Source organism: Cyprinodon tularosa, unplaced genomic scaffold, assembly GCF_016077235.1.
Source record: "Cyprinodon tularosa strain WSP-4 unplaced genomic scaffold, ASM1607723v1 ctg346, whole genome shotgun sequence".
Lineage (NCBI taxonomy): Eukaryota > Metazoa > Chordata > Actinopteri > Cyprinodontiformes > Cyprinodontidae > Cyprinodon > Cyprinodon tularosa.
Genome location: NW_024039059.1, coordinates 41,395 through 63,011, shown reverse-complemented (window position 1 = coordinate 63,011; position 21,617 = coordinate 41,395). Strand labels below are relative to the sequence as shown.

At 38.3% G+C, this 21,617-nt stretch overlaps 1 protein-coding gene across 1 annotated transcript; it reads right to left on the bottom strand.

Moving 5' to 3' along the window:
• Window positions 1-739: 739 nt before the first annotated feature.
• Window positions 740-7,236, bottom strand: LOC119789757 (E3 ubiquitin/ISG15 ligase TRIM25-like). The gene is made up of 4 exons (XM_038294817.1): window positions 6,595-7,236; window positions 5,619-5,758; window positions 3,783-3,950; window positions 740-2,001 (listed from the first exon to the last, which is right to left on the bottom strand). Exons 1-4 carry the CDS (start codon window positions 7,234-7,236, stop codon window positions 1,293-1,295), a joined length of 1,659 nt encoding a protein of 552 aa, XP_038150745.1. The 3' UTR covers window positions 740-1,292.
• Window positions 7,237-21,617: the final 14,381 nt, after the last annotated feature.

The window sequence follows — 21,617 nt, the reverse complement described above, 5'->3', positions numbered from 1 at the left end:
TCATATATATAAAGAAATTCAAGGATGTTTAACAGAGAGGGAATTAACTTTCAAAGCTAAAATTAATTCCTCATTGAAGAAGATAGTTTTGAGAAATGCCCAAGCCTGATCTTCTGAACTCCGTTTTTTGCAAGAGACAGAATGTAGACCCATAGCTGAGGATGTCTGCATTACTCTGTGAGCACAGGGATTTTTCAAGTGAGAAGATCTTGTAAGCTATGTGGTACTTGACATGCAGCCAGTGGGTATTTATGAGAGAGGAGGTGATATGTTGGTAAGGCTTAGTAGACTAACAGGTGAGCTTTAGACATACTGGAGACTAGCCAGGCCCCTATTGGAAGTCCTCATGAGGACTTAACTGCAGTAATCCAGCAAAGGCATGGATCAGCCCTAAACTGGGGTCAGTAAGAGCTAATTTACTGTAAGGAGCAGTCAAAGTGTTTCTCAGGTGGGATAGGTATACTTCTGTGAAGGATATTAAGTTAGCCTGGAATAAAAGTTCAGAATTTCACAGGGACTTCAAACATCCTTGTTCCTCTAGATGCCTCAAATACCACTGTAAATAATCTGGACATAAGTACTCTGGAGTAGGGCTTAGAGGTCCACATCCAGGTCGTGTTGGAGGACATGTTAGGAAGTGGGGTATCAGTGTGAAGAATTTGGTATTAATAAATATTTGAGTGTCATCCGCATAAAATACAAGCCTGTGGTAGGAGATGACAAACCTCTTGGTTTATGGTACGCACGGAAGTTTCCTGGCAAAGTGCTAGGGGGAGCCTATTAGAGAACTCGCGAGAACTTCGATTTGGCAGAGACCTTGGCATTTATATATAAATTATCAGAGGGATCGTACAGGTAATTTTACTTCCGAACCTCCTCGAATTAACCTTTTGTCATAGTTGTCCTTTGTAGTGGCTCCTCGGTTTTTTAAAAATGGCATGCCCCGGCACCGTATTAAAAAGGACAACCACACAGACAGCCGGAAAGGCATACCAAGGACCAATCACAGCTGGTTTTTGTCTGTGCACTTCTGCTTGAGCTCTGCACGGGTTTGCGACATGTAGTCAGGATTTTGTTGAAGAGCGCAACGACGGTTGCAGAACCTCTGGGGGCGTGGTTGCGCAGATTTGATGGTTGCAGAGGCCATGCGCCAGAAGCATAAATTGGCCTTTAAAATGCTTACATGGCAAAAATTGGAATAAAGTTAGTGATATTGGAGATCCGGGGAAAGTGTAACAATAGAAATAAACAAACACATCTATGCATTAGGAATAAAGGTTTAAAGGGTGGTCTTAGACTTCCCCGTGCAGAGTGATCCATGACTCTGGGGTGTTTGAATGGATACTAAAAGCTGGATAAACTGGCTCTTTAAACACAGTCTTAAATGTGTGAAGGTGTTCCCTGCGAGGTCTGATGGAATGGAAAGACAGAGTTCCCCCTTCATAGTCAAGCGCAACCTCAATCTTAATTGGATGTTGGAGAGTCTCTCCCAGTGAAGCATTGCTTGACGAAGAGCACACAGTAAGCTTGCCATTTTTCCACTGAAGTCTCCAGGATACTGCGTTGTGGCCCAAGCGACTGTGGTCTCCACGGCGAGGGATGCTCTTGTAGCATGCACCAAGGGACCACATGCAGTTAACACCCATTTCTACCATCCAGATATGAGTGCCTCCTGAAAAACCCTGGCTGCAAAGGATCTGAGGCACACTCATGAAACGTTCTGGGTGCTCAATGTAGGCCTGCTTGGTGTTGCTGTATCGGACTGTTCGCAGGTCGTTGGACACCAACAAGCTGGCGTGGGCAGTGCAGACACTAAACGTGACCTCCAGCGGGTTGAGCAGGATATGAAGAGTGTCAAGGAGACGGACCATTTCTGTACGGAAGTCGTTGGTTTTGAGGCCTGTTTGGAGACGCTTGGCGTTCAGGGCAACCTTTGAAGGAATGGAGCTGGAAATATTGCTTGTGACGACATCTCTCAACTTTTGTTCAATCATCATAAATCTGGAGAGAAAAGAAGAAAAACTGCTTTAAATTTTACTATACACATGAGAATTTGAATTTTCATACAATTTTTTTTTTAAATCACCATTTTTCTGCAGTTACTGTACATTTTTGGGTTTTTCTCCACTAACGTTGCAAATCAAGAAACTAGAATCATGATGGTTCTTTGTAGCTGACGGTAACAGAGACAGGATTGCATCCACAAACCACAATTTTCAAGCTTGGATTGATTAAAAACATGCTAATGCTGTTCTGATTGCTGACTGCATTTACCATCCATCTTCCTATAAACCCTTATAAGTCTCTACGTCACTGCTACAGAAACACATTCCTACTTCATGATTCGGCCACCACCATTTTTCATGATGTTGATAATGTTTTCACTGTGACGTACAGGGTTACTGTTCTTCCATATAAGATTTTTTTTGAATCTATAAAAGCTAGATCTCTCACTTTGGGTCTGCGGTCATTTAAGTGTCTAGTAATTACTTTAACCAGGCCAAAAGGTCTTCTTTTAGTCTCGTCTGATAAGAGTACCATCTTTCACATAGTTGCCATGGTTTTAACCTGGTTTGTGGTTAATGCATCTGATGACATTCTTCATGCTACTTTTCTATGCATGCTATTAAATGCATAATCAATAGTTTTACAGATAGAAATTGAACTTTGTTGATCTCACAATGGAGAAATTAACTCACTGCATTTAACCCATCGCCTTTGGGGAGCAGTGGGTTGCCATTGTGTGGCGCCCGGGGAGCAGTGTCGGGTTCAATTCAATTCAATTCAGTTTATTTATACAGGGCCAATTCACAGCACGTCATCTTAAGGCACTTTAAAGTTTACCAGATCATACAGTCAAATTGATTCAAAATTTTTCTATCAAAGGAAAACCAGTTGATTGCATCGACTCATTGACTCGAAGGCAATCCCACAAGGGTTAAGGGTTTTGCTCAGGAACCCAGTGTGCAGGCTGTGAGGATTGAACTGGGTACTCGCAACCTTCTCAGAGCACAATGCACTGCACTAACCACTGGGCCAACACTCCCCAGTTAACAGATTCACTCCTAATTTAGTAGCATCTAAGGATATTAGATTAGAATACAAAATACATATGCATTACACACTTTCCAGAATGTTATGAATAAAGATTTTGTTACGGCTACTCTTGCACCAAAATAGTTTCTCAGAAAATCAAAAATTGCCAGAGTAGTCTTAGGAGGAGGTTTTTCGACTCACAAAACAAAAAGCACTCGTGGAGAATTTTCTTGTTTCAAAAAGGGGTGTTTTCTTTACTTATGAATAATAAAAGAAATATTCTCAGAGTTGATTTACAAAAAATTCAAGTATAAACGTTAAGTTAAGTGTGTGAAAAAACTGTTGCACTCCTCACTCCTTCAAACAAACAATCACATCCACCTCATCAGCTGCTTCTACTTGTTAATCTCAGCAGGAGGCGGACTGACAAGGTGGAGGGTCAAAGAAAAACCAATTCATAAACAAATAAACAGTAGCTCTACCATTCACACAGCCTTAGATCTTTAACATTAATAATTTAGCAAACAATAAATTAATTAATCTAATTCTTAATAGGCTGAAGGTTTTAAACCTAATTTACAGTAGAACACTTTGTATTGGTCCATTGTACAGAATCCATATAAAACACACAAAGGCAGTATATGACAAATTTTACAGGTGTGAGTAGCAGAAATGCTGTTGCAAAGCAGTATGTGAATGAATTCATAAAAAGTAGGAATGCCTTTGTTTTTGTTTTGTTTTTTTACCTGTGTATAAAGGTGAAAGAGTCTTTCTCCCTGAGGGCCTCATTTGCACTTCTCTGAGCCTCCAGCAGCTGCTGCTGCTGCTCTTCCAGGGCACTCACTCCAACCTGCCAGCTTCTGCGGCGCTGACATCTCTCCTCCTCCAGCAGCATACGAAGCCGCTCCCTGTACCTGAAGACATTACATTTCAATTCATGTCATCAATATGTTATTATTGTCACCTGGGATCAGTATCTTATGAGGAAGCCTGGCATGCTCTTCAGTTTTACACTAAATTATTAAATAAACTGTTCTTACTTTACCAGCTGGTGCTACATATATGTAGGTTCTCTGATTAAATACTAAATTAAACTATCAGATGAATGAAATAAGTTTTAGGTGCAAACAAAAGTGAAGTGGACAGCTAAACTGCACACATCATTGTGATAAGCATGAAGTGCCAAAATGGGTGTGCACCTTATCTGTCAAAGCCTAACCTGCTTTTCAAGTTATTACCGGTAAGTAAAGCATACATATTCTTACCGTAAGTGCTATGAAACGGCAGCTTTTTAAAGATTACACCATTGCTTTCATTTTACAATAACATTAAGACCATATTCCCATAAAACAACTAACATGGAACCACTGTCTTAAAATTTTCCATGTCCTTTCTTGAAATTTTGACCTTGGTCTCTTAATTCATTCATTGTTATGCTTCTTTGTCCTGGAAATTGTGGTATTGTTACTTTAATCTGTAAACCGTCTGCTAATCTGCATGGATGAAGATTACCAAGGCTGCAGTTGACCATTTTGCTTTACTTAGACGATCATGTTTAGTAGTGAATAGGTTAATAAGTAATTTCTATCAGCAGTTGTACTGTAGATCAGGGCTTTGCTAAAAATAACTGACTTAAACCTAAACTCTCCAGTTTTTCGTGTCCACAGACAAGCTATTTAATCTCTTGCACCACAGCTCTCTCATATTGGAAGTTATAAAAGCGGCAGCTTAAACCTGCCATAAACATTTAAACCTTAGAAAACAGTAAGATTTGTTTTGAATCTATACGGGGTTACTGTATATATATACTCTATGTATGGTCTACTGTATAAGAGCATTAAAGTCAATGCTATTTCTGACATTATGAAATGAAAAAGCTTCCTGGATGGGAAGTCCAGTGGATTGTTTTTTTTTTTGTTTTTTTTTTTACTTTTTTGGAAGTTTGGAATTATATCAGTTAAATCTACATCTACAATCCAAACTTTGGTGAAGAACTTTTCATTCAGGAAACAACAGACAATCAGATAAGCTGATGATGAATACCAATCACATTTGCTAATGAGCATGAATATATTTTAATATCATTAAAAAATACATTCATGCTTGTGTTAACTATATTAATGATATTAGAATGAGAGAGAAGCTCCTGGGAGACTCTTGCTTCTGAATGGGGACTGCTGTGACTCAGCAGAGTGTAACTGGACTCTGCCTTTGAGGATGAGTGATTTATGAATTATACAACTTAATTTCTTTTAATGTTGTACTATTTTATTTTGCAGATTAGTTGATGATTTTTCTAGCAACTTTCTCAAATGGAAAAATAATTTTTCCAAGAGAAATCTCATAAAGAAATCTTAGATCAACAATGATATTGGAGGGAAGGCCTGCAGTTCATAAATATTGGGGTCTGTGATAAAGTTTTATTTGATATAGGCATGAGGGCAAACACTTATGTAAATGAATTTGAATTTCCAAAATACTAGTCAGTAAAATGGAAGGATATGACCATTTATTCTGAAAGTCTAGTGGTAGATTGACAAAAATAAGTCATGTTGCATCCCAGTGCCCATTTTGTGTCTTACCTGTCCACTATTGCAGCCATGCTATCCATAAGTGAGACCGCCTTGTTGACCATTTTCTCCCCGACAGCCTCGGAGGCTCCCTGATCCTCCGTTGTCTTCTGCAGGAGGCATTCTGTCAGCTGCAGTCGACTGCTAACCACCTGCAGACATGCATGTACAGACTGACATTTACTTTGTAGTAATGGAAATATATTCTTGTAAAACAGATAGATGCAAATTTGTTGCAGTGCATAAAAAAAAGAGGAAAACAGAGACGTTGTTAAATGAATAAAGGTAAATAAAGGTATTATCTCTGAGTCAGTCATGCAGAACTGAGAACTGTCACAAGCAATCACAATGTTCCCATCTTTTTCATTGTTCTTGGTCATCTATCACAAAACACCAAGCAAACTACATTCCCATCAGTAAAGTTTTAAGGACTTCATAGAGGTCACGTTTCATTTTCTCTTGATATTCTTGTCATTCAAGCTCAGCAACCTTTTGACAAGCCAGTCTATCAGAATCCAGCAAGTCATCGGCAATTTACTTATTTATAAGTGTAGAATTCTTTCCTACTTGTGTTTTAATCACAGGAGTTAGGGGACAGAACACTTTTAACACTTAGCAAACTGGAAAAAATCTAAATCTAGATAAGTCATTTTTTTCTTAAAATAAGTGTATTTGATCTTGGATTGAGGACATAAAAGAGATATTTTTATTTTATCGAAAAAGACTATTAACACTTGAAATAAGAAAACACAAATGCATTGTCTTAGTTCAAGTGCATATTATCTGATTATCTTATTTTAAGAGTAAAAATACTCATTCCATTGCCAAACTATCTAGTTTACCTACTCAAATTAAGGATAAATACACTTAATTTAAATTTCTAGATCGTTTTTCCAGTGCATTCTCCTTTATTGTTCGTTTAATTTCCAATAGTAATCAAATGTTATGCAAATGTCGAAATGATTGCATCCAAAATACAAGAGCCTACCTTGTTGCGGCTCTCCAGGGCTCTTCTCATCTCCTCCTCTGCCACGCTGAAGGTGAGGACATCATGGTTCTGGTGATGGCCTTCTATGAAGCATGTGGCACACAGAGACATCATCTCATTGGAACAAAAGTACTCAAGTGGAAGATTATGAACCGGGCAGGCCTTCATCCCAAACTCCTTCAGAGGATCCACCAGAGAGTGGGACTTGAACGCCTCCTTCTCGTTGTGTTTCTGGAGGTGCCTGGAGCACAGCGACACCTCACACTTCAGGCAGGTTTTCACCGCTGGAGACTGATGATCTATGCAGTGGTCACAGACGATGGTATCATCCTCCACCACCGGTTCAGTTATGTCCCGGATTTCTTCATAAATGTTCTGGGAGTTTGACGAGGCTTGGAAACCCTCAACAATGTTTGAGAGTTTGAAATTTCTCTGCAGGGAATTAACGCCCTCGTAGATCTCGCGACACTCCGGGCATCGCAGAGGTTCTTTGCTGCCGCCTGTGGAGTTAGCTGACTTCAAGATACAAGCTTGGCAATAGTTGTGCCCACAGGGGAGAACAAGCGGATCCCTGTAGAGCTGAAGACAGATGGGACAGCTCAGCTCCTGGGTAAGCTGCTCCTCTTGTTTTGATAAAAACATATTGAAAGTTTAAGAAATTTGTTGGTTTCTCCCTTTGTTTTAGTTTCTTTCTCCCCTCTCTTCAGTCTTCTTTGCAAAAGGTATCCAGCCAGTTGAGGTACTAGCACCTCGTCATTATCTCTCGTCAATCAAGTCTACAGGTGCAGACGGATTAAAGGCAAGAGAGGAACATGACTGCCTACTCTTATAGAAGAGTAGGAGGATCGAAATGTGTTTGCAGGACAACATTCCATTCTAAGAGGAGAGGCACCGTTGGCCTTTGCTGCTTGGAAAGGAACACCAGCATAGTGGCTTCTGTTGATAGAAAAACATGTGACCAAGATCCTCAGAATTTTTTTCCAAAAAGAAAAGTCAGGAAACCACCAGGGAATTTCACAAAGAAGCAAGGAAAGATAAATCCAGCTTTAGGGAAGGCCTTTGCTAGATCCACCTCCACTGGCTTAATTTATGAGACATCAAATAAACACTGAATTTACTTGGAGATATTTTGAAAACTTTTCTTTTTTTGTATAAAATGTGTTCAGTTTAGCTCCATGTTGCATGTATATTCCAAACAGTTAAAAAACAATCCACTGGACTTTGTTTCCAAGTTTAAAGACGTTTCGCTTCCCATCCAGGAAGCTTTTTGAATTAGAAAATGTCAGAAATGGCGTTAAGTTCGAGGCTATATAGGGTGAACCAAAACGGAAAATGGATAGTTTTTTTTTTTTTTTTTTTAGTTTTTTGATATGACTATGACCTGGATGACTGAGAATCTTCACCAGTTTGCATGTATAGTAACAAAGGGGGACTGATACTGTGTGCGTCAGGGTTCTTCACCTCTGCAATCATCTGTTGGCAGTAAACATGAAAATAAAGACACAAGAGAATGAAGAGAGAGGTGCAATATCAAAGTTTCCATTTAGGAGAGGGGCCAAATGTTAAGAAAAGCCTTTCTGTGAAGGTGAGAAGACTTTCTCTAAAATTAGCTATCCAACTGTTTGGAAGGGCAGGCGACTGTTTCCAAAATAAGGAGCAAACGCAGAGGCTGTATCCAAAATCTCCTTGTTCTTTTTCTTCTGTGTTCGACAAAAACATTACAAACGTAGTCCCATGAAGTCCTCGTGAGCGCCTGCACCTTTTATTCTAGTCACTGTTATGCAGAAATATACGTGCAAACAACTCTATATGGGTGAGGATATTCTCTTGTAGACTGATTCTAGTTTTGTTAATGCGTGGGAATCATTTATCCTTTTTAAAAGCTCATTTATTAAAAGCTATTGTTGATGTGTCTCCTCAGTAACATTCCTGTGGCTGTTTATTTTTCTGGCACACCTTCCTCTGTGAACTAGACACTGGTCGATCCAGCGGTTTGAGCCTTTCAGAGTTCGAGTGTCAGTAAATTTCATACTATTTATATAGAGCTGGGAATTTCATGTGACATGTGATTTACTGTAAAGGGAAGGTAGTGAAATAAAACTCTGCTGTGACAAAACATTCAGCAAATTCATCCATCTCATATTTACCCACAGTCGTCATGGTGGCTATGCAGTGATCCTATTCCTACATAACTATACAGAATATATATGTAGGTAAAAGCATCTGCAACTTTGTTTTATCTCTATTCTACGTATTACAGGTAATGAAAGTGACAAGTTGTATTTATTTGACAAATCTGCCTTCCAAATAATCAACTTCTTCAAGTAGTTTTACGTTACTTGTTTGTGAGTTATACCATCTTTAATGGCACTCTAACTTGAGTAAAATTTGTTTCACTATTCTACCCACCTTTGGTTAATTTACCAAATAAAGAAAAAGCTTATTTAAGCACAAATGTGCCAAACAAACACATGTATGCTATGTTAAATCTCTTTTTTTCACAGGAAACTCCATTGTTCTAGTTTTCTGCTGAACCTAATGTTCAGGTTAGAGGTAAAGTCAGTATACAGGAAACAGTTTATACCATAACTGGAAATTCTTTGTTGTGTTCCAACGTTCACATCGTTTTTTGGGGTTTTTTTTTGCAGAAACTCATTGTACTTTTTTATTCTTATATTGGCCTTTATATTAGAGGAAAAGTTATTGTTTCTAACAGTAACCAGTACAGAATTATGAGTTAATTCTTTATTTTACATATCAATTATAAATTAAAAGTGACACTAATCTCACACGACTCTAATTTCTGGCAACACTACCCATCACAATAAATCGCAGAAAGCATAGAATCATTGAACAATAAATTAACAGGTCTCTAGTGCACTGCAAAATAAGAAATAAGTAAAGATTTCTTAAATTAAGTGTATTTACCCTTAATTTGAGTAGGTAAGTAAAAGGATTTGCCAATGGAATGAGTATTTTTACTCTTAAAATAAGACAATTAGATAAAATTCACTTGAAATAAGACAATGCAATTGTTTTTTCTTATTTTAAATGTAAATTATCTTGTTCCATTGGCAAAGTGTCTCACTTACCTCCTCAATTCAAGAAAAAAGCACTTATTTTAAGAAAGAATTACTTATTAAGATTTAAATTTTTTGCAGTGTGGAACCAACTACCAATTAAATCAGTGAAGCAGACACCCTGTCTACTTTTAAGGCTAGGCTTAAAACTTTTATTTTTGATTAAGCTTATAGTTGGAGTCGCTCAGCTTATCCTGAGCTATCTCTATAGTTATGCTACTATAGGCTTGGACTGCTGGAGGGCATAGGGACCCCTATTTCATAATTTTGCTTCATTCTATCTCTATTCTCCCACTCAGCAGAATCTGTTCAATTTCTAACGTTCTGCTCTCTCTGCTTTTTCTCATAGTAGCTTCGCCTCGTCTCTTCCTGTTTGGCTGTGACACCATCCTGGAGAGAAATATCAGCTGTGCTGCTGCCATCAACACCTTTGTTTATCGATGTTGGGGGTTGGCCTGTTTTCCAGTGTAGTCCTGTTTCTCTGACCATGACTGGCTGGATGTGCTCTCTTCATCCTCTGACATGGGAGCTGGCTCAGAGCTCGTCTGCCTGGCTGTGTGTTTCCTGGACGGGGCCGCCTTTTACAGCTGGTTCTTGTATCTCTGCTTCTGTCTCCTTGAACCCCAGTCGGCCTCGGCAGATGGCCGCTCACACTGAGCCTGGTTCTGCTGGAGGTTTCTTCCTATAAAGAGGGAGTTTTTCCTCTCCACTGTCGCTACAAGCATGCTTAGTGTGACTGATTGCATTTGAGTCAATAAGTCGATGCAATCAACTGGTTTTTCTTAGAAAACTTTCAATCAATTTGACTGTATGATCTGGTTGAACTATAAAGTGCCTTGAGGTGACATGTGTTGTGAATTTGCGCTATATAAATAAACTGAATTGAATTTCTTACAAACTAACCTTTTCCTCTTTTAAGTCATCAAAAAAAAAAATCAACATTACTGTAGTGAGTTCTTACATCTGTTTTTGAGAATATTTGTGTGTACTGACCTAGACCTTTTACAAAATACAACAACAATAAAATGACATTTTCTTTGAGATAAGAAGTAAGTAAAAGTATTTTATAAATTTTATACGTATGTTAGAAAATATAACTGAATGGTTTTGGCGTTATAGTCGACTATATAATAAACTGTTTATCTAAATGTGTGTCTAAATCATTGAATCCATCAAAGGATCTTTCTGATCATTTGTGTTTGCTTGAAATATTTGCCTCCAATATTATAATGAACATGTTGCTTAGAATTAAACCAAACTTCACAGAGATTTTTATTTTTTTTTTTACCTTATATTGTTTGAGCTCTATAGCAGCTTTTATTTGTACGAAATCAAACATAGGCAATAAGTAAAACATCTGGTTGCATTATTTTCCTTTTCCTTTTATACTGGAATGTATCTAAATTCTATATTTCCTTGATAAATCAAATTACATTTCCCGGAATACAAGAATCTGGTTTTTCCTCTGCTTTTAGTCAGCAGACGCCTCCTGTTGCCCCTATTTTCACCTGGAACAAACACAAAACCTTACAGGATTCTTTGAATTCTGCCTTTAAGTTTTCCACTCTGTGTCCAGCTGTTATAGTGTGACCTTGTATTTTCTTCTGCTAACCTACTTCTGAACTCCACCCAGCTTCATCTGGGCCTCATTGTTTCCTTCTTCCTTTATTCTGTTATTATTGTCGCCTTTATCTTTCTGTAGGATTTTCATTGAGTGTCTACATTCCAGTCTAATCCTCCTAGGTCACCTTTTTTACCTACTTAAAAACTGGTATATCAACTCTTTGTGTTATTGTTTACTCCTGATTTTTTTTTTTTTTTTCATTAACATAACATCATTATGTTTTTTTGGAGGATTTTGTGTCACAATGGTGTAACAAAAATTAGAAACTTTTAAGCATTTACTGTTATTCTCTATGCCATTATTACTGAATCAATAAAGAAAGTGTTTGACCTTAAAACGCATGTTTTTCTTCCTCTCTATTTACTGTCACAAATTTATTAAGGATCAATGAGAGCAAAGAACTACAGTGGAAAATAATTTTTTGAACACCCTTCGATTTTAGACCACCTCCTTAAAATACATGGAGGAGGGGTCTGACATTTTCCTCTTCCATGCATGTCCTCTGTGAGAGGCACAATAAAAAAAAAGTCCTGAAATAACAATGTATTAATTAATTCATTTGTATGTTACTGCTGCAAATATGTGTATAAACACCTGGCAATAAGCAAAAACTCTGGCCCACAAAGACCTGTTCTGCCTCTAAAAGGTCCACCTCCACTCATCTAAATTAGACGTGTTTGAGGTCGTTAGCTGGATAAAGACACCTCTCCTGCCCCACACACTAACATGGCTAAGACCAATGAGCTGTCCAAAGACACTATAGACAAAATGATAGACCTTTGCAATGCTGGAAATGCCTACAGGGATATTACCAAGCAGCTTTGTAAAAAAGATCAACTGTCAGTGCAGTCATTCAAAAAATGTAAGAAGTTAAGCATGACTGTGAACCTCCCTCCGACTGGGTAACTGACAATGATCCTACTGTAAGCACAGCCAGGATAACCGAGGAGTTACTCTGTACGAAGGATATGAAGGTTCTGGTGCCCCTGAGCCAGTCTCCAGACCTAAACTCTTTGAAGGGAGCTCAAACTCCATGTTTCTCAGCAACATCCCAGAAATCTGAGTGATTGAGAGAAGATCTGTGTGGAGGAATGGGCCAAAATCCCTGCTGTAGTGCAACCCTGGGGAAAAACTACAGGAGATGTTTGACCTCTGTAATTGTAAACAACGGCTATTGTTTCAAAAGTGTTAAAATACTCATTTGCTTCAGTGACAATCAAATAAATTATTTCAAAAATCATATGTTATGATTTCTGGAATTCTTTTTTTATCATGTGTCGAACGGTGGACATGAAGACCCCTGCATGATATGTTAGTTGGAGAATTAGCAAAATTGCAGGGAAAATGCTTATATTCCTTAGTGTATTACGGCTCTTAATGTTGAAATTTAAACTTCTAAGCCAAACTCTGATTTTTATGAATCTTCAAGAATAATCTGGGAAGCTTTGAGGCTCAAAGATCTCATTAACTGGAAACTGTTGACTGAAAACCTATCGCGCTTGCTCATGATTAAAACAAGTTTAATCTCAGCATGAAATGAATGAATGATGACCAAGAAAGAAGCTTTTGTTCCAAAATGGACGATATCAAACTTGGGAGTGATTTGCATCTGCCTTAATAACAGATCTCCACCCTTTACAATACAAAGAGACATTTTTTTACCTCAGTCCAGAAAAATAATTTATTAGAGCCACATTTAGAGCCAAAAATGTTAGCTTTAGCACAAAGAAAAACATTATTGTTAAATATAAACACAAGAAAAAATATTTTAATTTTAAGGAATGATTTGATCTTTTTAGGTTTAAAGAAAGTTAAAGGTGAAAAAAGGTCATATAATTATGATCTGATTACATTTAAACTGGAACAACCACTCCTTTTTTTCTTAAGGCTGTTATTTCAACCCTGCAAAAGAGCTGTAGAAATATAATAACACATTGTCTTTACATAATTGGTAATATTGTAATATTTCATTTAATCCAGGATTTTCCCTGAAGTTGTAACAGTATTTTTTTTCACACTCTATTGCATTAATGTCCAAATATGGTTGTAAAGTTCATAAGTTTGTGCACAACAGCACTGTGATGGGTCTGATATCTAAAAAAGACGAAACCCACCTCAGAGAAGGGTTATTAAGGTTGAATAGTTGAATATCCAACACATCTTTTAAACATTCTTGAAAGTCTTCTCTAAGGATTTTCACTTTAAAATTTTCAATATGTTATTTTTTTATCTGTGTTTCTGCATTATAAGTACAAACTAAGTCGGTGTCTCACCAAAAAATGTCATTATGGTTACACAATATCTTGTTTCCTTATTGTGACCAGCAGAGGGCGCTGTATGTTTTCTCTCAGGCAGCTATGTCACAGGTCTCAAGCAAAGGGAAGATAAAAATTTCCCAGAGCTGCATTTTTTTGTCTGCTTACTGGATGTTATTTATTCAGAATATCTTTTGTATCTAAAGTGTGAGAAATACCTTCTGATTGTGACCGTTGTCATATTTGCTTTTGTCCCAAAACATCTGTTGTCATTTCAAATTGGATACCAAAGATGAATACATAGAAAGTGTCTGAAGTAAAAGAACTAAAACTTTTTATTTTTTTCTTGTCAGTAATATTTTCAGTCCCTCAGATAGTCACCACTCGCTTGTCTTCTCTATCATTAGTTTTTGTGGGAGGAAAGCAAAATGCAGTTTTGTACTTTAATTTTCTTGCTGAACTTTATTTTAGCGAATCTTCCTCAAGTTTCTTGTTTACAATGTTAGAAATCAAATTTCTTGGAATTTCATTGTTAAATGTGAATATAGGGAGAAAGGTTGGAGCTCTACTCTGATTCAGCAAAGCAGCGTTGAGAAGTTCCATAAAAAGAAAATAAAAAACAATCTACTGGACTTTGTTTCCAAGTTTGAAGACGTTTCGCTTCCCATTCAGGAAGCTTTTTCAATTCAAAATGTCAGGAATAGCGTTGAGTTCGAGGTTTTATACAATAGCTCAGTAAAGCCTTGTTTTTGTTTTGAAAACAGCCTACCTGAGTATTGTTGCTGACCATGTCCATCCCTTTATGACCACAATGTACCCAACTTCTGATGGCTACTTTCAGCAGGATAATGCGCCATGTCATAAAGCTGGAATCATCCCAGACTGGTTTCTTGAACATGACAATGAGTTCACTGTACTCAAATGGCCTCCACAGTCACCAGATCTCAATCCAATAGAGCATCTTTGGGATGTGGTGGAACGGGAGATTCGCATCATGGATGTGCAGCCGACAAATCTGCGGCAACTGTGTGATGCCATCATGTCAATATGGACCAAACTCCCTGAGGAATGCTTCCAACACCTTGTTGAATCTATGCCATGAAGAATTGAGACAGTTCTGAAGGCAAAAGGGGGTCCAACACGTTACTAGCATGGGGTACCTAATAAAGTGGCCGGTGAGTGTATACAGTATAACTTTGCATTTATAGACCTTTTTGTTGTTTTTCTTCTTCTCACTACCATGTAAACCTGTTGTGTGCTTCCTAATCCATGCCATGGTGCAGTAAATTTAGCCCATGATCAACGCATAACCTGATTGTCAGCATTCAGACTCTACCGGCTAACAAAGGCTTCCAGCAAACATTCTGCTGGAAGTAATCCTCTCTTTACCTCAGAAGAAAAGTATTGACGAGTGGGTAGAGAAAAGGGGGGGAATGTTTACCAGCAGCCATGATATATAAGTTCTCTCTCCTTATTTCCTCATAGTTGTAACTATGGTTATGTAGCAAAATTGGCATAACTTCAAGTAATCTGAACAATGTGTCATGTAACTGAACGTGCTGCGTGGTTTGAATGATTGTCTCGTTGCATAATCCCATGAGCTTGGGCTCAAAGTCACAAACTTGACTATTTGTAAATGCAAGATGTTTGTTGGTTTTCCTTTTGGTTAGCAGTGGTTTTAGCCTTATAACTCTTCCATGGAGGCCTTTTTCCAGCCTCTTTCTTTAAATTGTTAATTTCTCCTTCAGAATGTGCTCCAAAAAGTACTTAAAGTATAAATGTATAAAGGAACCTTTAAAAAAACAGCCAGATGCCACTATATGAATTGAAAGCTCAATTTTACGACTATTTCGAAAAGTTCTTTGAGATATGGCCAAGGATGAGGGAGGTCTTGTTGGTCTCCATCTCCCGATACGCTGTATCCGACCTTTCAGACATTTCAACATCTTTTTCTGAATCCGACATTGTAGCATGGCATAGACAATTCACCTTCGCAGTTTGAAGAACACCTTGAAGAACAGCTCCTTGCTGCTGATCATTTCCTTTGTCGTCAACACAAATTTGACGAATTACACTACTTTTCACTAGATGTGGATGGCGCCAATGATGTGAAATAAATATTTATAAACATTAAACCAGGGTTAACTGTGGAGGTTCCTCCATCTTTTCCTCCATGTTAGTATTTCTTTATTTATTTAAAGGTCTTCACAAAATACATTTATAATTTCACTTCTGTGGTGTTTTTTTGGCATTAGGTTGTTTACTATTATGGGTGCACACATTTAGTAAACACCTTTTGTTTATTTGAATTAACTACTTTTCTTTGCTGAGTTTGAAGGACTGGCTGAGTGGAGAGGACTGGTTGAAAGGCAAAACAGGAAGTGGCACGTACCATCAGGCTGCTGGAAGCAGGGAACTGGATGTTAGAGTCTGCTTCTCTCTCTCCACTTATGGCATACATTTTTGGTGTTATGTTGTTTTCTTTTGATAGTTGTAGTCAAAAGGTGTTAGTTTGAATTTGTTATTTATGTTTATGCATTGTTTGTCTTTGTCTCATCTCCCACCCCTCCTCGTTTGTGTAGGCTAGCCTTTGTGTATAAATTCCCCTGTGTTCATTGTGTGAGGTCAGTTTTTTTGGTTTGTTATCCCTTAGTTAGGTATGCCTTAGTTGATTTGCTTTGGGCACATTTTGTTATATTTTTTTGAGATTTGATGTAAGTCCTTTTGTAAAGACTTTTTGGGAAATAAATAGAAAATGCTTTTTTATATGCCTTTGTCTTTTTGCCTTACTCGACGGACCTCCACAGTAACCAATTAAAAACCAGCGGGGTCCGAATAAAGAAAATCATCAACCAGTAAAGGTCTGGAGCCATTTTTAACGATCTGTTAATTTAAACAGAATTTAACACTGAAATAAAATTATGTATATATGCATTCCTGTTCTACATTAAATTTTTAAATAAAAAAAGAAATTGCCAAAAATTGCATCCCGTTCTATCTCAGGGGAATTGACAATTGTTTGACTATTCCTGTATATCCATCAGTAGTTAAAGGACAAGGGTCAGCAAATGCAAATTCTGCCCTGTAAAACAATGACAGCGAAATTGTGGCTGTATGATCTGAAGCCTCATATGGAGCTTTTAAACAGGCTTTTGAAAAACTTTGATAATTTGCTGCTGCAATATAATAGATTTTTTAGAATAAAAAGCTAGCAGATGTGCATAATAAAAAAATAACAGAAATATAATTATACAGCATTCAGTAATGTAAAAAAGCCCACATTGTTTCTATATAAATACATTACTGTATGAATTAAGTTTTGTTCCCTTTATGCCTCTTTTCTTGTACGTATGAAATTTCCCATATTAGGGAATGCACCATAGCTATCTGATGCTCATGAATGCATCACACTGGTCCATGAATGCTGTGCTGTGTAGATGCGCGTTTGATTTTCTGTTAAAGCTTTGCAGTTTGAAAACTCCCATCGGCTATCACTGTTTATTGTTGTGTGAATAAGAAGAGACTACAACAAATAAATCAGCCGTACCTCGGATAAAACTTTTGAGTTTAATCTTGTTTATAACATCTGTACTTTTGTAAATGAATCTGACAAATAACCATTTTTTTTCCCCATGAGAGGTATATTTAAAAGTTTTTATATCATTATTATAACAACAAGTAGCCCCATTGGTCATATTTTAATCCGTTTTTCTTGTTGATAGTCGCATTTGTACAGAGCGAGGCGCGCTCCTGCAACTGGGGATTCCAGTGACGTGCGGTCAGGGGAGGCAGGTGAGGCAGTGCCTCACCAGCCATCATGGAAAGAAAGAAAATATATAATCATAAAGTAATTTAAATTGTTATATTCATCCGGTGGTTTGTACTAAAAAATATTCATTTTTCATGTAGCTTCACCAATTTCGATTTTTATTTGTTCAAAATCGCTGAATTTTCTTATTTTCCCATTCAAATGCTTGGAAGCGATGCCGGTGAGGCAGCAGCGAGCTCTGCCTCACCTTGGATTGCGCAACCCCTGGCTCTGCGCTGGCTGCAAAGCGGAGAGAGCATGTTGCTGTACGGCGTCAATAAAATGGTTTAAACAAATGTAATATGTGAACTTATTTCTAATAATTTGGCTTATGTATATAATGTACAGAGCTTTTTGTCACCAACTGTGTTTGTGTAACGTGTTTCGTGTAATGAGCGATTATAAACGGCAGAGAACAAGTTCGAGGTGAGGCAGGCAGTTCTCTTGCCTCATGGCAGGGGGTGCTCAAGAGACTGAAAACATAAGGTAGGAACAGGACGGATCAAGGAAGGCTTTCTTCCCTGGCAGTGATCTCCATTGAGACAGAGAGACTTTTAAAACTGAAGGAAGATAAGGAGGACTTCTATTCATTTATAAGTAAAGGTAAGACAGTAATAACATTTATTTTGTTTTGTTTTTTAAGGAAATGTGTGTTTTGTGAGCTACAGTTTGTATGTGTAAGGATGCAGAAGTGAAACATAACCTGTAAACTGCTGTCAATCTATGCATCTATTTGCAAATCTGATTCTGATGACGTCAGTGCCTCACCAGCTATGAACCTCACCGCATGTCACTGGGGGATTCATATCTCGGAAGGGATACACTTTTCGGCATAACACCGGACCGCGGTCTGCTAACCCGTGACCTCTGCATTAATCCGAAACCAAGAGTAACGAGTCACGTTTGTTTTAAAAATGTAAGGAAAAGAAAGTACAGATACTAGTGTGTTACGGCCCCTGGCCTTTTAAGACTGTGCAGGCTTTTCTTATGCAGGTTCAGCTCTGACAGATCTTCCTTGTTGCTGCCTGAGGACTGCAGAGGAGCTGTGACATGATTGGACCAGCAGAAGAATGTCAAGCCAATCAGGATGCTGATGAGGCCCACCTGCACCTTATAAAAGGCTCCTGAAAAGCTTTCAGTTTGGGGACAACTAGTAGGAAGGTTTTGTTAAGCTGTTCCCCCACCTTTGTTTTCAATCTGTTTTGGGAAGATAGAACTCTTTGCCCTAGCTTGTATATATTTTTCCTTAATCTGCTTTAGGTGTACTTGTTCAAGCTAGTAGCTTGTGTTTGGGAGGCTTTGTGCTCCCTTTGTCTTTTCTTTTGCGTTGTTTTGTGTAAAAACATTTGTCTGACTGGTTTGGGCAGTCTAATTTTATTTGCTCTTGACCATTCTTGAATTTGTTTGCCCTTATCTTTTTTTGTTTTGTTTCAATTGGGTTAGCTGTATTGTGTTTTGGGTCTGTTTAACACTTTTTTGTAATAAATCATTTTTACCTTCCCCCAAACTGCTCTGGACAAATTATTTATGTTACCTCCCCAAGACCCCTAGACCTAGGGGGCGTAACATAATTGGGGGCTTGTCCGGGATCCTCTTAGGATCCCTTTTTCCAAACTTAAGGGGGACATTTTGAGTTGGCTGTATCCAGGAACCATGTCAGTTCCATTTAGTCTGGAGCGCTTTTTAGCCGACCCCTCTCTTGAGCTTATAGATAGCTGCCGCAAGTGTGAATTGCTGCAAATTGTGGAGCATTTTAAGTTGCAGGTCCCAAAACAGGTCCTTAAAGGTGACCTAAAGGCTCTCATAGTGGATAGGTTGGTGGGGATTGGTGTGATCTAACTAATTACTTTGACTGTTACTATAACGCCGTTCATTCATTGCCGACACCCCCTTACTGCACGTTACTGAAGTCGCACAATTAACTTTTTTTTCACTTCATGATAGGACTCGTGTGCATGTTGTCATGAGAGAAGGGAGGATGAGATAACCTCTCAGCAATTATTGGCTGATGTATAGTGAGATTACGTCTTCAGCCAATCACAGAAATTGGGTAGGTGGGTTTTTCCGCATTCACATGGGTTGGTGTTTAGTGCCTACAGCAGCACAGAGAGAGAGAGAGGGCGAGTAAGGAGCACTCCACCTGAAAAACAGCCTTTTCCAGATGGAAATATTAGCACTATTTTAAACTAACTGAGGTTAAAGGTAAAAATGTACACGTCGAGTGCAAATTATGTCCCAGAACGAAATATTTGTCCACGTCTTGTGTTAGCAACTCCAACTTAATGAAGCATCTGTCGACGGCTCACGCTTCAACCAAACTAGTGGTCCAAGAATACACAGGTAGTAGGCTGGCTAGTGTTGACAATGGAGCCGCTAACAAGGAAGGACCCTCCCCATGCAAGCAACAAAAACTTGACTTTAGTGCCTCTGCTCCCCAGAAACTATCTCAGACAGAGCTTTATGGCTTGATTGGGAGATACGTTGTGGAAAACATGCTTCCGATATCAACAGTGGAGTCGGACTCCTTCAGGGCGTTGATAGGCAAAATCCCAAGAAAAGGAGGCGTTGGTCCGCCCTGTAGAAAGAAGTTTTAGAATTACATTGATACCGAATATGCTAACATGAATGCTAAGCTAAAAAAGCTACCTAGGCGTAACTGCACACTGGATGCATCCAGTAAACATGCAACGAAAAAAAGCTGCCCTGGCATGCCGACGGTTCAAGGGCCGTCATACCCACGAGAGCATTGCCACAGAACTTGACAACATCCACTCGTCTTATGGCATTTCGCACAAAATAACGGCAACTATCACTGACAATGGCTCGAATTTCCTTAAGGCATTTAAGAAATATCAGCCAGTTGATGAGGATGATGACTCTGTTGATGAGGAAGGTGACGGGGTTACTTTTGTTGACATAAATGATGTCTTGCAAGCCTGTGTTGATGAGGATGAGGATGTGATTAATTTACCACACTACAGGTGTGTATCACACACACTGAACCTTGTGTCATGTTCTGACATTGAAAAGTGGATTCTCTCCAGACCAGAGAAGGCACTTTACAGAAGTGAAACTGCAAAATGCACAGCCTTGTGGAATAAGGCCAGCCGTTCCACAGTGGCCGCAGAGACAGTAGAGGATGTGGTTGCAAAGAAGCTGATAGTGCCTTGCAGTACCAGATGGAATTCTTTCTATGATGCTCTAGCTAGGATTTGCGAGATTCCCTTAGTGGACTTCATTACCATCTCATCCAAGTTTGGCTTGAAAGCAATCACAGAAAAAGAGCATCAGCTCCTGAAGGAATATTGCATTGCAATGAAGCCATTGACAGTCACACTAGATATCCTCCAGGGAGAGAAAAACTGCTACCTCGGCACACTGCTACCTACCCTGGAGACCTTGATGATGAAAACCATTAAGCTGAAGAGTGGGCTTCAGATACTTGTGGACCTTCCAGACGCAATTGTGGAGGTAAGAACTACATATGTCTAATTTTTTAAAATTGTGTATAATGTGTATAATTGTATAGATGTGTATAATTATAATACATGTGTATAATTGTTTATAGTGTATTATATATTGTACTCAAAGTGTGTGTGTGTGTGTGTGAGTGACAGTGGGTGAGTGAGAGAGAGTTTTTATTTGTATAGAGACAGTCAGTAATGTGTTCTTTGCTTTATGTCAGGGGTGTCAAACATGCGGCCCGCCGAACGATTTAGTCCAGCCGGGTGGCTAAATGCATTATCATTATTACATTTTTTTTTTTTTTTTTTGCAATGGCAATAAAAATGCAACCCTACATCAGAACTAACAGCAGCAATGAGCTTCAGATGTGGAGAATTGATTTTAAATATTTTCATAATTTTTATCTGTTTGATGTATTTTTCATGTGGAACAGTGTTTTTAAGTTAAAAAAAATGTGAATAAATGTTTTTCAACATCAATCACTGTAATCAGCTCACATGCATAATGCACTTAAAATTTTTTTATCTGAGTAAAAGTATTGTTGAAATTGCACATACTTGCACATATTTCTTAAAAACGCTGAGGTTATTCATAATATACTGTGTTAAAGTGAAATTCATTTAATATAAAAACCAACAAAAGGATTTCAAGAATGTGGTAACTGCTGAACTAGCCAATAAAGAGAAACAAGCTTATTTTGTGGAACATGGTGTTTTAATGCATCAATGGTCTTCATCAGGTGCAGGGAGCTCAGACTAGGTAACAAGTGTGAAAATGTAATGAGTAGAAGT